The sequence below is a fragment of the Neolamprologus brichardi genome, chromosome 8, assembly GCF_056152115.1.
Source record: "Neolamprologus brichardi isolate AB-2024 chromosome 8, ASM5615211v1, whole genome shotgun sequence".
Taxonomy (NCBI): Eukaryota; Metazoa; Chordata; class Actinopteri; order Cichliformes; family Cichlidae; genus Neolamprologus; species Neolamprologus brichardi.
Genome location: NC_142111.1, coordinates 24,253,223 through 24,267,663, shown reverse-complemented (window position 1 = coordinate 24,267,663; position 14,441 = coordinate 24,253,223). Strand labels below are relative to the sequence as shown.

General features: G+C 42.9%; 1 protein-coding gene across 8 annotated transcripts in view; it reads right to left on the bottom strand.

The window, feature by feature from the left end:
• Positions 1–14,441, bottom strand: part of srcin1b (SRC kinase signaling inhibitor 1b) — a 169,923-nt gene that overhangs the window by 94,696 nt on the left and 60,786 nt on the right. For 7 of the 8 annotated variants that reach the window (XM_087844932.1, XM_087844930.1, XM_087844934.1 and 4 more), the window contains exon 2: positions 8,579–8,886. In XM_087844932.1, the coding sequence (XP_087701058.1) occupies positions 8,579–8,863 (285 nt within the window). In that variant the 5' untranslated portion in view covers positions 8,864–8,886. Of the gene's footprint in view, positions 1–977; positions 1,365–8,578; positions 8,887–14,441 lie in introns of those variants that run through there. The other variant, XM_087844935.1, reaches the window with a different exon arrangement.

The following is a 14,441-nucleotide window of genomic DNA, read 5'->3' as shown; positions in this document are numbered from 1 at the left end:
TCTCTCCAAAGAAACTTAATCCTGTCAAGGATTATTTCTCCATATGTAGAGCTTACAACCTCTAACCTCCAGCTGGCTTCACATTTTCACTTTTGCGCGCCGGCTTCATAATTACACGTCAGCAGGAGGAAAATAGGCGTTAATGTCACCGTCCTTCTCCCAGGTTCTCGTGCGAATTACAGCAACAGCAACAAACATCTGATAATTGCAAACTCAAGCACCCATTGTGTTCTAATCTCTGACACGTTCCCATTCGCACCGAGCTGTGTGCCGGGTAATCACCTGCTCGCCACGTTTATTCGCCTTAAATTGGAGTGGCGAAACGAAAAGAAAAGGAATCCGTCGCCAAGTCACTCCACAGATAATTTAATGCACCAACAAGCGGACATTTTTTGGAACATAAAACCTGTCTCATCTAACGCAAACAGGCCCCCTATGCGCCGTGACTCGGTGATTACTGCCTGCAATATTTCTCAGTCACTTGAGCTGAAATCCCGAGGCGCACATACACGCTGAGACGGGCAGGACTCGTAGAAAGGAAAGAGAGGGATGAGCAGAGAGAGACGTGCACGCCTGACCTGCATGCCAACTAGCCATCTTTGTGCCCCCGTCACCCCCGCCTCCCTCCCTCACATCACTCTGCTTCCTTCTCCGAGCCCAAACACATCAACACATGTGCACTCCCAGCCTCACACGCGTCCACGCATGCATCACTGCGGCACCTCGGACACACCTGACCCTCACCTGACTACACGACAACAACTGGACACTCCCCTCTAAAAAAAAAACAAAAAAACACACAAACTCAAACACAAGAGGTGTGTGCACTCATCAGCTCTCCCTGGCTTTGCATCCACATACATGAGGAGCGCACACACACACACACACACCTTTACTTTTACTCCACCACCCTCCTCTCCATCACCTTCCAAGCGTCACAGTCATGGCAGCACCACACAGGAAAAAGAGTGAGTTACCGTTTCTACTTAATGACGGCGCATCCTCCCGCTCCACACGCCTCCCTCTTCCTCCTCCCCCCTCTCCATTTTTTCTCCACTGCGGCTTCTCCGTGTGTGTGAGTGTGTTGGTGTGTGTGCGTCTTTCCCTTGCCCCGAGAATCCGCCAGAGTCCCCCCTCGCCGGTGCCCGTAGTAGCGCCTAAGAGGCAGTTAGCACGTCTTCCTACCCCTCCTCCTCCTCCTCACCCTCCTCTTCCTCCTCTCTCTCTCTCTGTCCTCTTGTGTTTGTCACTCTATCTCGCCCCCCTCCATCCCGGACAGAGGCGATAAAACGACCCCTCCCTCCTTGTCGCTCCTTCTCTCTCCCGCTGCTGCCGCCTCTCACTCAGTACAGCGTGTGCCTCCTTCCAAAGCCCAGGCATTGCCAACCATATGATATCACTCAGTTGCCTTATATGGGGAAACGGTGGGTTGCCATGACGACAGCAGACTCCACCTGTTTCTCCGTCTCTCTCTCCCTCTCCCTCGGTCCACCCGGTTTCATCAGTAGAAAGAAGGTGTGGTCTGGGTAAATAAACGCAGCACATGGAGGGGAAAGAGGAGAGGGACAACGCTCAGGTTTGCTTTCGTTCTCGGGGTGATGTGAGAAGATCAATTTCAGCCTGTCTTAAATACAGAGCTGGAATCAGGACAGGTAATCAATCAGTCTGTGCATTAGCCGCCCGCCACAGAGCGAAGAGGAGGAAGGACTCCTCTGCTGTAAACAGGGATGACGCCACAGACTGTAGGAGACATTAATAGCTCAACAGACAAAGTTCAGGAGGTCGGGACTAGAATACATCTGAAAGTATTTGTGATATTTTCAGCAATTCTTTGCTTTAGGTGATAATACAAAAATGTGCCTGGGCTAAGAGATCGGCTCGGGCATTTGGGAGGGGCACAGAGGACACATTCTTATAGGTGAGGTGCTTTGGGCATGCCCACCTGGCAAGAGAAGCCGGAGCAGCCACAGGACAGGCTGGAGAGGTTGAGTTTGTTGGGAATGCCTCAGTGTCCCAGGACAGCTAGAAGTGGTGGGTGGGGAGAGGGAGGCGTGGCTGTCTCTGCTTAAACTGCTGCCCACGCGATCAGATGGATGGACGTACATACGAATACTAAATAACCCGTTCCACACTAGTATATGATACAGTGTGCAGACTGGTTCTTTTTGGAAGATATAAGACTGAAGGGGTATTCTCAACACAACAATCAACTGAGGAGACGTTAAACAATTCAAACATCTGAAAACAACCCAGCTTACTTGGTTTGGAAAATGGTCAGACGCTCTGAAGTTACAGTAAACCACAGACTGTAGATAAAACAAGGGCGTGCTTCTGAGCAATGTTCCCTGTAAGCTGCGCGTGTGTGCAATTGCGCACTGCTGGCACGGTCTCTGCGCACAAAAAAAAAAATCTAACCTGAATTGAAATTAAAATTAAAACTTTAACAATTCTGTTTTGCAGTGTTAGTCAGTGAGTGACTGGCTGCTCCTGTATGGGATTAAACGATGCCACCTTATCCCATAGTCCAGCCAATAATACGATTCACATTTGTATATACCAGGGGTCGGCAACCCTAGGCACGCGTGCCACAGTTGGCACGCGAAGGGTGCCAACTGTGGCACTTTGGCACCCTTTCCTATTGGTGGAAAAATGCACCATGTCGACCAATCAAAAAAGGATATGACAACATGGCATTTACTTGTTTTGGAAGGGGGAAGTTTTAGGAGTGACGGCGGTGTTTTGAGATGTGAGAGATTTGCGATGTTTAGCGCAAATCTTGTGTAGTTAGTGTGTAGTGTAGTCAATAGTTTTGTTGTGTGTGTCAGAACAATGAGGCGACTGCTGAATGTTACAGGTGTTACAGCAGTGATACATCTGCTGTTGTCAGGCCTGCAGGTATCAGGCTGTTGTTCTCCTTCATCTCATAGTGGACAGAAATTATTTTTTGGAGTGGCACAAATAATTTGTGTGGCATCAAATTTGATGCAGAACAGCTGATTGTTCTGTAAATAGTTTGAAATGTTTATTGAAAAAAGCTGCATTTTTAGATAAACAGCTGCAAAAAACTTTACTCGGTTACTTTTTTGAAGAAGTAACTATATAATTAATTGCCCAACATTGGTCATTATTTACTGTATTTTGCAGACAGAGAGTTACAGACTCTCTCCCAGACCACAGACTCATAATACAGTCACAGCTTTATATATATAAAAAAAAAGAAAGTTGTGTTTTCAAAATTGGAGTTCAAGTTATTTTTACTTCCAATAGTGTTAACATCCTACACAGGTCATTAACAAGATTTATTTTTTATTTTAATTGTAAGTGGACTAAAGCAGTTAATTAAAAGTAGTCTAATGTAAATGCTGTAATTTGATTACTTTAATAAACATGTAACTTGGATGGATTCGATGCTGGCGTGACCACAGTGCACACGTCTGCTGTTGCTCACAGTGGTCCATGTGTCTGCTCAGGGAGTTTGTGTGTTCGCTCAGACACATGAAACATTAGAGGGAACATTGGTTCTGTCAGTCAAGCCCATCCAGAATGACCTTAATAACACATTCTTTCTCATGGCTAGCAGTGGGTGATCAGTCTGGTTGCAAAAAGAGATCAAACTTTATAGACGTCTATGGGAAAACTATGAATCTTTGACCTCAGGAAACACTTTTGTTTATGGGCTCAATCACTACTTTCATATCTTCTTGAATAAAACACTAAAGCAGGCGGCGCTTATTGTCCAACAGCTTGTGAATATCAAGTTGTTAGCCATTTTTTTGTAATCAGATGAGGATGTTTTACGGTCAGATGCAGCTTTCATCTCACCGTTACATACCAAGTGCCTTCATCCAATGGGAACACTGGATGCAGAGAGATAACAGTCCAAGTTCAGAGACAAAGGAAGCCTATGTAAAGATGTTAGATGGTCAACAACCAGGTTGGTCTTTGCTGTTTTGTTACAACCGCCGGCGTGGCTCATTCACAAACTGGGTTATAGTGTTGGTAGGTGGGATCGTCACTCCCAAACCATCATTTATTAATAAGGAGGGATATTGTTGTGAAGGGATTTTTTTCTTTGCTTTCACTTCTCTCCTGAAGGTTTTTATAAAAACCACAATGTTTTTCCAATTCTAACCGAGTTTTAGTCTCTAAAGCACTAAAAAGAAGTGAAAGAAAAACTAAAATTATCAAGTGAAAGAAATGCCAAACAACGTGGAAAGTAAAAGTTCTGATGGGATGGACAAACCTGCAACTGATGTCACCACCAGCCTTCAAAGCTCCAGACTTTGGCCTATATAATAATCCTGTTTGGGGTAAAATGCACCCGTTTGCTGCAGAAGAATAATGTGTTGAAACTGACAGCACTATCTCAGTAATTCCAGAACTCGGTGCAGGAATGTCTTCTGTATAACTAGGACACATAGAGCCTTTGACAAATCTGCACATTTTATCCCCATAAGAATGAGGACAACCTGACCTCAACTTGGGGGTTCAACAAGCACTTTGGATTCTGGCCCTCCTTTATATGTTGGAGCTTTCTTTAAACAACAGCCGGTCAGAGCGACTCGGCTTGCAGTGAGTTGGATGGCATGCTTGCACCCTACCTGGATTTGCCCTCATTTCTCCTGCACAGAAAACCAAAGTTAGGCCAAGTCCAGTTCTGTGACCCTGGAAAAGCATCTCATGAAAGCCAGAGACATTTTAGTCCCTCTGACTTTCTCTCACGCAACAGATCCAGGTCAGCTCAGCTGACCATTCGTATGAGTCATTCAGGCTCCTTCCTTCACTAATGAGGTACAGCATCACACTGGTTGACACCAGGATTGAGTACAGTAGGATCTTTTTAAAGTTTACATGCAGATGTGTCCTGACAAAGGACTAAATTTATTGGATCTATTGCTTTTAGAACTTAGAGAAACCTCAGGTGCTAATAAAGATAAATGCAAAAAAAGTGAAATAAACTGTAGTTCCTCTAATGGCCATCAGAGGTTTTCTGGAAAACCAAAACAAACCCCACGTTAAGATTTTCAACTTTACATCCCTAAAAAGTATGTTTGGTCTCTATAGATAGTCTACATGTTCCAGCCCCCAGGGGTAAAATCAGAAAACTGATAAATGAATCTATTCATGACCAGTGTTGGTCAAGTTACTTTAAAAAAGTAATCAGTAACTAATTACTGATTACTTCCCCCAAAAGTAATCCAGTTACTTTACTGATTACTTATTTTCAAAAGTAATTAATTACTTAGTTACTTTTTAAAAACACGATTTACAACCTGAATAGGTGATAAAGTGATAGATCACAATAGAGCCCAATTCTACTTTTTCTGCATAATCCATCATACAAAATGTAATCAAATGGAAAAGTCTCTTTTTAAAACTTGTTTTATTAGTTTTAATCTTTTAACTTTATGCATCAAGTAAAAATGTAATTATCTGCAACATTCTCTGACTGGAAGAAATTAGTTTAACATTTAAACCTATTTTCTGCACATTCCAGCACATAATTTTTTTTTTGTGTTTACACTCAGTCTTTCAAATAGATGCAAGTAAAACACAGCAGAAAATAAATAAAGTCAAAGACTAGCGGTCCTGTTGCTCTATTTTCACCTGTAAAGCAGGAGTGGGGTAGGCGGAGGTTTACCCTGGTGCAGGTGTGCAGCGGTCAGTGGAAGAATCCGCGAGTTTCTCTGTGAGTTTCCCATTACGTCGTAGCTACTCGGTGCTTGCTCGGAAGTTTAGGGGTTTTTTTCGGTGTAAAAAGAAGTTTTCTTCCCACGCACAACGGACACTAATGTTTTTGTCACTTTTTATGGAATCAAACTCAAAGTAAGGTCAGTACTTCCACGCTTTAAACGCTGCACGCTCATACTCTCTCTGCACTCGATATATGATCCATTGTTGATCTGCACACAGCTGTTGTCACGAACGTCGCACTCGCTTACGTCACTGTCATGAGACATTCTCGCAAAAAAATCACGGTTTTAGTAACGCAGTAACGCAGCGTTCCTACGGGAAAGTAACGGTAATCTAATTACCATTTTTGCGATAGTAATCCCTTACTTTACTCGTTACTTTAAAAAAGTAATCAGATTACAGTAACACGTTGCCCATTTCTGTTCATGACACAAATGATGTCAGTAGGTCTTAAAACATCACGTCTACAGACTATGAAAAATGGACATAGCAACGTGACATGACACACTGGGTCTATTTCCACTGTAAAGTACATTTTAACATTTTAAGCCTGTCGGGATCGACTCGTTTTTGAAAGCAGACTCAAGTGGACATTAGAGGGACGGCGGTTCTTCTTTATTCTTTTAGCCCCGGGAGGTGCTGTTTGCTCCAGCCCCGCATTTTAAATATGACATCATCTCCTTCTGAGAAAGACTGAAAATAAGCCCCGATGGCTGAATGCGATTCCCTAAAGCCGAACAGAGAAGAGCTGCAGCAGACCATCTGTCACAGGTATCAAATGAGAGCATGCGTTGATGGATGGCAGAGTGAAGCTGAGAATATGAAGCAAAGAAAAAAAGACAGAGCAGAGGGAGGGAGGAGATTTGATGAAGGGAGGTGTCTCACACTTTGACATTCGCTCGCTGTCTCGCTTCAATTCTTTTCTCCATATTCTATTGCTGATGTTTTTCAGGTAATAACCGCTGGGAAGGTGGCCATATCTGGCCCAGCGAGCAGGTCGTAAACATGCATCCGTGTGTCTAAAGCCCCAGAGGCGTCTCGCCACATAATGCTCTTGTTTGGGTTTGCAGGCCCGCCGATGTGCTGCTATTATCTCTCAGGAAGAAAGTGTTCACGTGTAGAAGCCGACAGCCCTCGGAGAGCACTCATACCTCCCCCGAGGATGCACCCCCCTCTAGATTTGTATAAAAATGTGGATGTGGCTCTGTGTCATAATCCATACACGATATGAGCTTTTATTGATCAGATTAGGAAACAAGTCCTTACTGGGAGGTCCTAGTTCAATCCTAGAAATCTGTTGACCAATTAAAATGCTGCACAGGAGCAGAAAAGCATCAATAACTTTAACAGATGGTGTATTTTTGTTCCCTATGACCACCAATTATTTTGCTTTTTGTACTGAATTCATTTACTCTTCCTGATCTGTTCGTGTAGGAGCTGGCTGCATGGATGAACGTCACTGTCAAACTAATGTTATTCCAATGTCTTATATATTTCCTTTCATATGATATGGATATGCATGGATATATTTATGATTTGAATTGTGACATATGCTGCCCTGTCAGCGACACCGGACACATTTGCTGGGAGCAGAGGCAGAGGACATCATCCTCTTTTCTTTCCTTGCCTCCTGACTTCATCAAACGTGACCTCTAGCTTGCGCTGGGGCGATTTGGAGCAGCCAAGTGTGAAGCACATGGAAAGAGAATTAGCCCCTCGGAGTCTGAGCCGTGATTCTCCACTGGAAAGGGCTGGATTGCCCTCTCCTGCCTGGAGTATCTGTGGTTTACAAGTGAGAAGTGAGTGGAGCGGGACACTGACAGATGTATTTGCACGGCTTCTGCAGTGGTGTGGATGCTGTATCAGTCTGCTGTGGTAATGAGAGGAAGTTGTGAAACACAAACAGCCATGTTCCTGCCCTCATCTATGGCCGCAAGCTGCGCGTGCCAAAAGAGTCGGATCGTGGCAGGAATGAGCTTCCTCCAAAGGCTGTCTGGGCTCTGCCTTAGAGACAGGGTGAGCAGCTCAGAGTAGAGCTACTACACCTTCATCAAAAGGGCATACTAGGTGAAGTATACGGTGTCGATTTAATTAGTCCCCCACCAAGGCAGCAGAGCAAACCTTTGCTGACCCTTTGTATAGTTTTATACAGGAGAAAAATAAATATCGAGTTTCTGTCTGCTGAATCTAAACACACGATCTCTGAGTAAAACGATCGGTAGATTGGATGAGTCATGTTTAAGCTGTTGATCAGTTGGATTGATAAGGGCTTTTATTAAAGTGACAGGGCAGTAAAATCTGGTTTCAGGTGGTTTTTGTCGATTTCAGAATTCTACTTTTTATTCTTATAATGTGTTTATTTTCATTTCAGTTAACTCCAATAACCTCAGCTGTTGTCATCAGTGACACGACAGAAGCTCACAGTGAAAGCAAAGTGTCTACTGTGACTTTAAAAACCTGCCATTTGAGTTCCCTTCATCGTTTTGCGTGCGCATGCTGCCGTCTGTAGGTATTCTCGCAGGACCGTTCGCTCGATTTCCTGACAAACTATAAAAGAAACCACGTAAACTGCAGCCGACTGATTAGAAACAACTTCTTTCCGCCTGCTAAGATAAACAGTATGAGTCACGATGAAGGTGGTGTATCCTGCACCAATCGTCCTCAGGAGGATTGATGGAAACGGGAAAATAATCCCACCTTCTATTTTTATGGAAATTAGGATGAATGTGAGATATTTAGCTCATTATAAGTAGAATTAACGAGAATTAAAGTGCCAAGACCACCACTGCTGCGGTTATAATTACTCACGTCACAAAGGGAAGTATTCGTCTGCTCATTGTTTCTTTTTAGTTTGTTCACGTCAGAGCAGAAAGTGTGAAAGTACCTGTCGGCCCGCAGCGGGGGAGCCCTGTGACATGCTGCTGGGGCTGTTGGAGAACTTGTTTTTCTGGAGGTCCATGATGGCGTCTCGCTGACGCTCTATGTCAGCCTTGTGGATGCTGTTCAGGGCCTCCAGGCTCTTGGCGGCCACGGAGTTGTGCCGGCGGTCCAGCGAGGACGACGTGAAGCCCCCGTTGCTGTTGTCGGGGAACCGTCGGGCCCCGCGGCCACCAGTGGCGGCCAGGGTGTGGTAATCCCGGGGGAACTCGGCATCGCCGGCAGAGATCATGGGACCCTTTCTCTTCTCTCGACCTGCAGCCGGAAGATGGAAGGGAGGGGAATTTAAAGAGTGAATGGTGAGACGGTGAAAAATGTCTTTGGTAACAAGATCGTGTCTTATGATGAAATCTGAAAACAGTGGCGTGATTTTCAGGCTCATGTGCAGCCATGTGCACCAGTACACACGATACCACAGGAAAAGCAGCTGCACGGGAGAGAAACTCACTTGACATTGGAGTCAATCCATCTCAGTTCATCAAAATTTTTAAAAATTTCCCACCTGACCATCACAGATTTACCTAAAAAAATCATTAGTTCTTGATTAGTTGATAATTAAAGCTAATGGGATTTTAGCATTTTGGGGGGAATGACAACAGGAGGCCATCTTTCCCAGCCAAGTCTGTGACGGTCAGGTGGGAGCCATCGGATGAACTGGCACGGATTCATCCCTTTACACCTGAACAGATATTTGAACTCTGAGGTTAATAGCTGCTTAAAAACAATGCAAAAGATTTAGCAACAAAATAGCAGTCAATATGCATTATGTCCGCTGTGTCATGTGTTGCAGTCAACCACCTGTATGTTATCATTCATGAGGTTATTCTTGTCTCGCTTACTGAAATGCATTCATCAAAAAAGTGTGGGAAGTTATTGTTTTGGGTCTTAAGATTCTTTCCATCTGTCCCAAACAGCAGATCAGTAAAAACTCCACAAATTTAAGGCCATTTCTGTGTTTTCTTGGAAAGCACACTCTTATGAAGGAGATTTTTAATTTTAATGTAATAAAAATTAAATCTAATAAATGTAATTTGTTATTCCACCATTCGAGCTTTCATTCCATGAGCATTATAAGACTCCAGTAGCATGTTGCTCACTTGCTTGTCCAACAACACTTAAAACTATTGAAAACATTTATAAAAGAAGTTTAAAACTACTTGACAAAAAACCGACTTCCCACCACCACCGTCATGTGTTAAAAAAACATAAATTACTGAACTTCGATAACTTAGTGAAACTTAAAAGAGTGTGTTTAATAGAGGTGGGAATCACCATACATCCCACGATACGATATTATTGCAATTTTTTAAAATATTTTGCGATATTCAGATTCTGTACATAACTTTATCAATATTCATTTTATCTAATATCAAAGTCTCACACTCAGTCTTTCTCTCATTTCAGTTTTATTGTTGACAAACTGAACGGTTTGTATTACAGTCTAGTCCAACTTAACTGAATCAACCATCTGGTACAATTATAGCTATTCTGAACTATGCAGTTTATGAAAACTATGCAGCCCCTTCAGCAACTGAAGAATTTGAAAGTAAATTAAAACAAAATATAATTTTACATTAAATAAAAAAGTTTTAAACGTAATTAAAATAAAACATGTCTTAAATTAAAATAAGTAAACTGTCATGTTTATTGCTGCCAAAAACAAGTTAAACACATTTGGACAGTGAAGGAATGTCAGGATTCTTGCTCAGAAAAAGGATCAACATGCTCTGAAGTCAGAGCACAAAAACCTTTTTGTAACAAAATATCGATTTCTGCTGTCCCTGTATCCATACATTATTAGCAAACAAAATATCACCATACTACACAGTATCGATTTTTTCCCCACCCCTAGTGTTTAATATATAAAGTCTTACACTCCCTTGCTCCACCACCACTAAAGCAGTTCAGTAGGCATAAAGAAAGCTCAGACAGGACCACTCGAGCTACCAGCCGAGGAGACTTGTTTATACCCCACAGACGGACAGCATTTGGGCAGAACGTCCTCTCTGTCCAGGGTGGCCATCTGTGGAACCTCAACCCATTAGAGATGCTCGACACTCAATTTGTTTAAGGCAAAGGTTAAAAACTGGTTATGGACAAATCAAGTGTGTGATCATGTAGGAGTTGTATAGTTTTAATGTTTTATTTGGGAACAGAATGGTGTGTATGTGTAAGTTTGATGATGGAGTTTTTATTATGAATGAATGATGAATTTTTATGTCTATTTTTTATGTTTAAGGACAACAGATGGAAATTAGCCCTTGGCTATAATCTGGTATGTTTACATTCATGTAATTTTTTTTTTTTTTTACATTTATGTTCATTAACATGCACTGTCCTAAATAAATAAATAAATGTACTGTACATGTTGTTTATAGTCAGCTGGTAAACGAATGGACAGGCAGATGTGCTTTAATCTGCTCACTGGGCTGTGAGTGAATGAGGTGGTTAGCTCTGATATCACTGATCCAACTGTGTAAACATGCTGTACTTAATAGTTTGGACCTTGAGGCTTGTCAGCAGTGAGTGTTAATGTGAGGGCCAACGATGATACTGCAGTAACAGCCATAAAACTCACTTTGTCCTTCAGCAACCTGCACAGTACACAACAAAACACTCTGTTCTCTCCCCCTATACGCACGCACACACACACACACACACTGCTGTCGTTCTGTTACACAAACACACCTCAGGCAAAACACCCCGTGTGAAAACAGTGGGAACATCTGTCTATTCCAACAACTGCAACCATCCCAGGAAGCCAGAGGCGAAAGAAAAAACTGTCGAACAGCAAAATCTCTCGCTATCAGATGACAGCGGCGCTGCCTCACACACGTGTCAAAGTCTGTCAAGGAAACCGTGACATGAATGTTTAGTGCCCCCTTGTGACCACTGACGCATAAAGCACGGCTGGCCTCGTGGAGGTGATCCGTTACAGTCGGCGCTGTTTGCATGAGTGAACGGGCTGTTTCATTATTTATGCACAAGTTATAAGGAGGCACAGAAAGGAAAATAATGTGCAGGGAGAGGATAAGGAACAGGACACACCTGCTTACTAATGCGCTCATTGAGTTTATGAGCCGAACCACATGTTTTGAAACGTTTGGTAAGAGAATGAAGCAGAAATATTTCACTCTCCTGCACAGTATAGAAATAATTTAATAATTTCAACCTTTACTGCAAACCCTGTCAGAGTATTTCATTTTTAGCTTTTGGCTTTGAGGTCTTGGCTTTTTTTATGCCAAAGAAAATCATCAATCACATGAAAGAGGATGGAGGGAATATCTGCTCTGCCACCTTAACAGAGAGCACGCACTGACAATCAGGTTTAAGTTGTAAAAGTGAAGTTAATCAATGAAAGAATCCACTTGTTGGCAAAATTCTTCACCTGAAAGTCTTTGCAAAATATTTAAAGAGCATAACTTCAGAACAAAACAGTCGAGGCTTCACTTTGATAGCTGCTGTTCTTCGAGGGTCATACTGCATAACAAAGAGCAGCTGATGGTGAAGGGTTGAGGTTTTGTGATGATTTAAATAAATACATTTTTATTTATATAGCACCTTTCAAGACAGAATCACAAAGTGCTGCACATAAGATTACAAGTCATAAAAAGATTTAAAAAGAGAAAATAAAACAGGCATAAAATTAACCAAAAGCAGTTTTAAAAAGGTGAGTGTTGAGTTGTTTTTTAAAAACAGCTACTGAGTCCACAGTTCTTAATGCTTGGGTGAGAGAGTTTCACAGTCTCGGGGCCACAGACGCAAAAGCTCTGTCACCCTCAGTCCTCCTCTTAGTATTTTTTATAGCAAGTAAGCCCTGATCAGATGACCTCAAAGACCTGCTGGGACATCGGGCCGTAGCAGATCAAAGATGTAGGCTGGTGCCAGTCCGTGCACAGCTCTGTAGGTCAAGACCAGGATCTTAAAATCAACTCTAAGTTTAACAGGAAGCCAGTGTAACTGAGATAATAACGGTGTCACATGTCAGTACTTGGAGGATTTTGTCAAAAGCCTAGCTGCAGCGTTTTGCACAACCTGCAGACGATCCAGAGAACCTTTGCTTAGACACATAAACAGCGAATTACAATAATCCAAGTGTGACGAAATAAATGCACGCATAGCAATCTCAAGTTCAGAGCGAGATAAAACCGGGCTTAGCATAGCCACATTTCTTAAATGATAAAAACAAGACCGAACCAGAGATTTCACATGCCCATCCAATGTGAGACTCGAGTCAAAGGTGACACCTAAATTCCTGATAGAGGATTTAACATAAAGTGAGAAAGGACCAGGGGCTTTCACTATCTGCGATAGAAATCTATCAGGGAGTTGGAGGAAATTTGCAGCCATCCAACGTTTGATCGAATCTAAGCAATCATTCAGACGCTGAAGCTTAGATAAATCCTCCAGCATAAAAGAAACGTACAACTGAATATCATCAGCATAACAATGATAAGAAATGTCCTCAAAAGAGCCCATTATATACATTAAAAGAAGTAAGTAAAGGAAGCTCTGGGGAATAAATTTGACTTAGTCATGGTCAGAAATAGAGAGATCATCAGTGAAACTACAGAAATGTCAAAATTCTGCAGTAAAATAGCTGCTCGATGGTTATTTTGACAATTCAAGAAAATTCAAGCTGCTGATGGGATTTTTCTAATGAACGGCATCAGGGTAAACTCAGATTTTGGTGCTTGTATCCACTTATAAGGGATAGCAGCCCTGTGCTGTGCATGATGAAAGTGTTTAAACCCTCTAAAGAGAGAGAGAGGAAGAAAGCAAACAGCAGCAGCACTGCAGGAGGATCTGATAAAACACAGCAAGGACGCTGACCCCGTGGTATTTGAATCAAATACAGTTTCAATCTGATCAGAGATTATCTGTTGAGTTTTCAGCCACATCCCCTGACTTTATTCTGCAGCTAATGGGAGTGATGCATCGAGACACACAGGCACATAATGTACCGGCGGTGGACTACAAACAAACTGTAAATTACAGGCCCTGTAGTGTAGCCTCTGTGCATTATTGATCTGTCCCGTCGGGTCCTCTTATTGACCTGCCGAGCAGCACAGATGCACTAAAGCAAGACTTTTGACTTTATAAACTCAAAGTTAAGAAAGTGTCATACAGCTTGAAGCTACAGATGCCCTTGCATGTATAATTTATGCTTATTTTATTAGAAATCCATCTAAAGCTGCATAATGATAGCGCCGTGCTGAGTAAACACCACTCAGAAAGTTCCCATGGCGTTCAAAGTTCCACGGTTCTGGAAATGGTCGGGGTCGGGGTGTGCATCACCATGACTCGTCTGCATTCGCGCCTGTGAACCCGAAATGTTGCCCGTCTGTGGATTCAGCCTGGCAACAGAAATATTTGTAGCCGTACAGTCTGAAAGAAAAGCGTCCGAGGTGGTCACAGATGTAATTCTTCAGCAACATACCGGTGTGTATCCATGGCAGGAAAGAAAAGAAGGTTATAAAACAGAGGCAGTGGGGGCGGGGGGAATGTCGAGACAGGGGCTTGTCACTTTAAATTATGTGAAGCCTTCTGCAAACACAATATGCAGTAAAGGGGGAGGTGGTGGGAGTTTGTATGTGGGGCAAAGAGACGCTGTAGCGTAGCAGGCTGAGCACTGCTGGTCATCTGCTGCAATAGCTGCTGGGATTTACTGTACAGTAACTGTTACAGTGATGGTGCAACAACATCTGTCTCACATTTCAGCGTGACCTCTTCGGTCCGGCCGTTTGGTGAAAATGTGAACTCGACATGCAAACAAATACACACAATCACAACTGGGAGCTGCCCAGTAA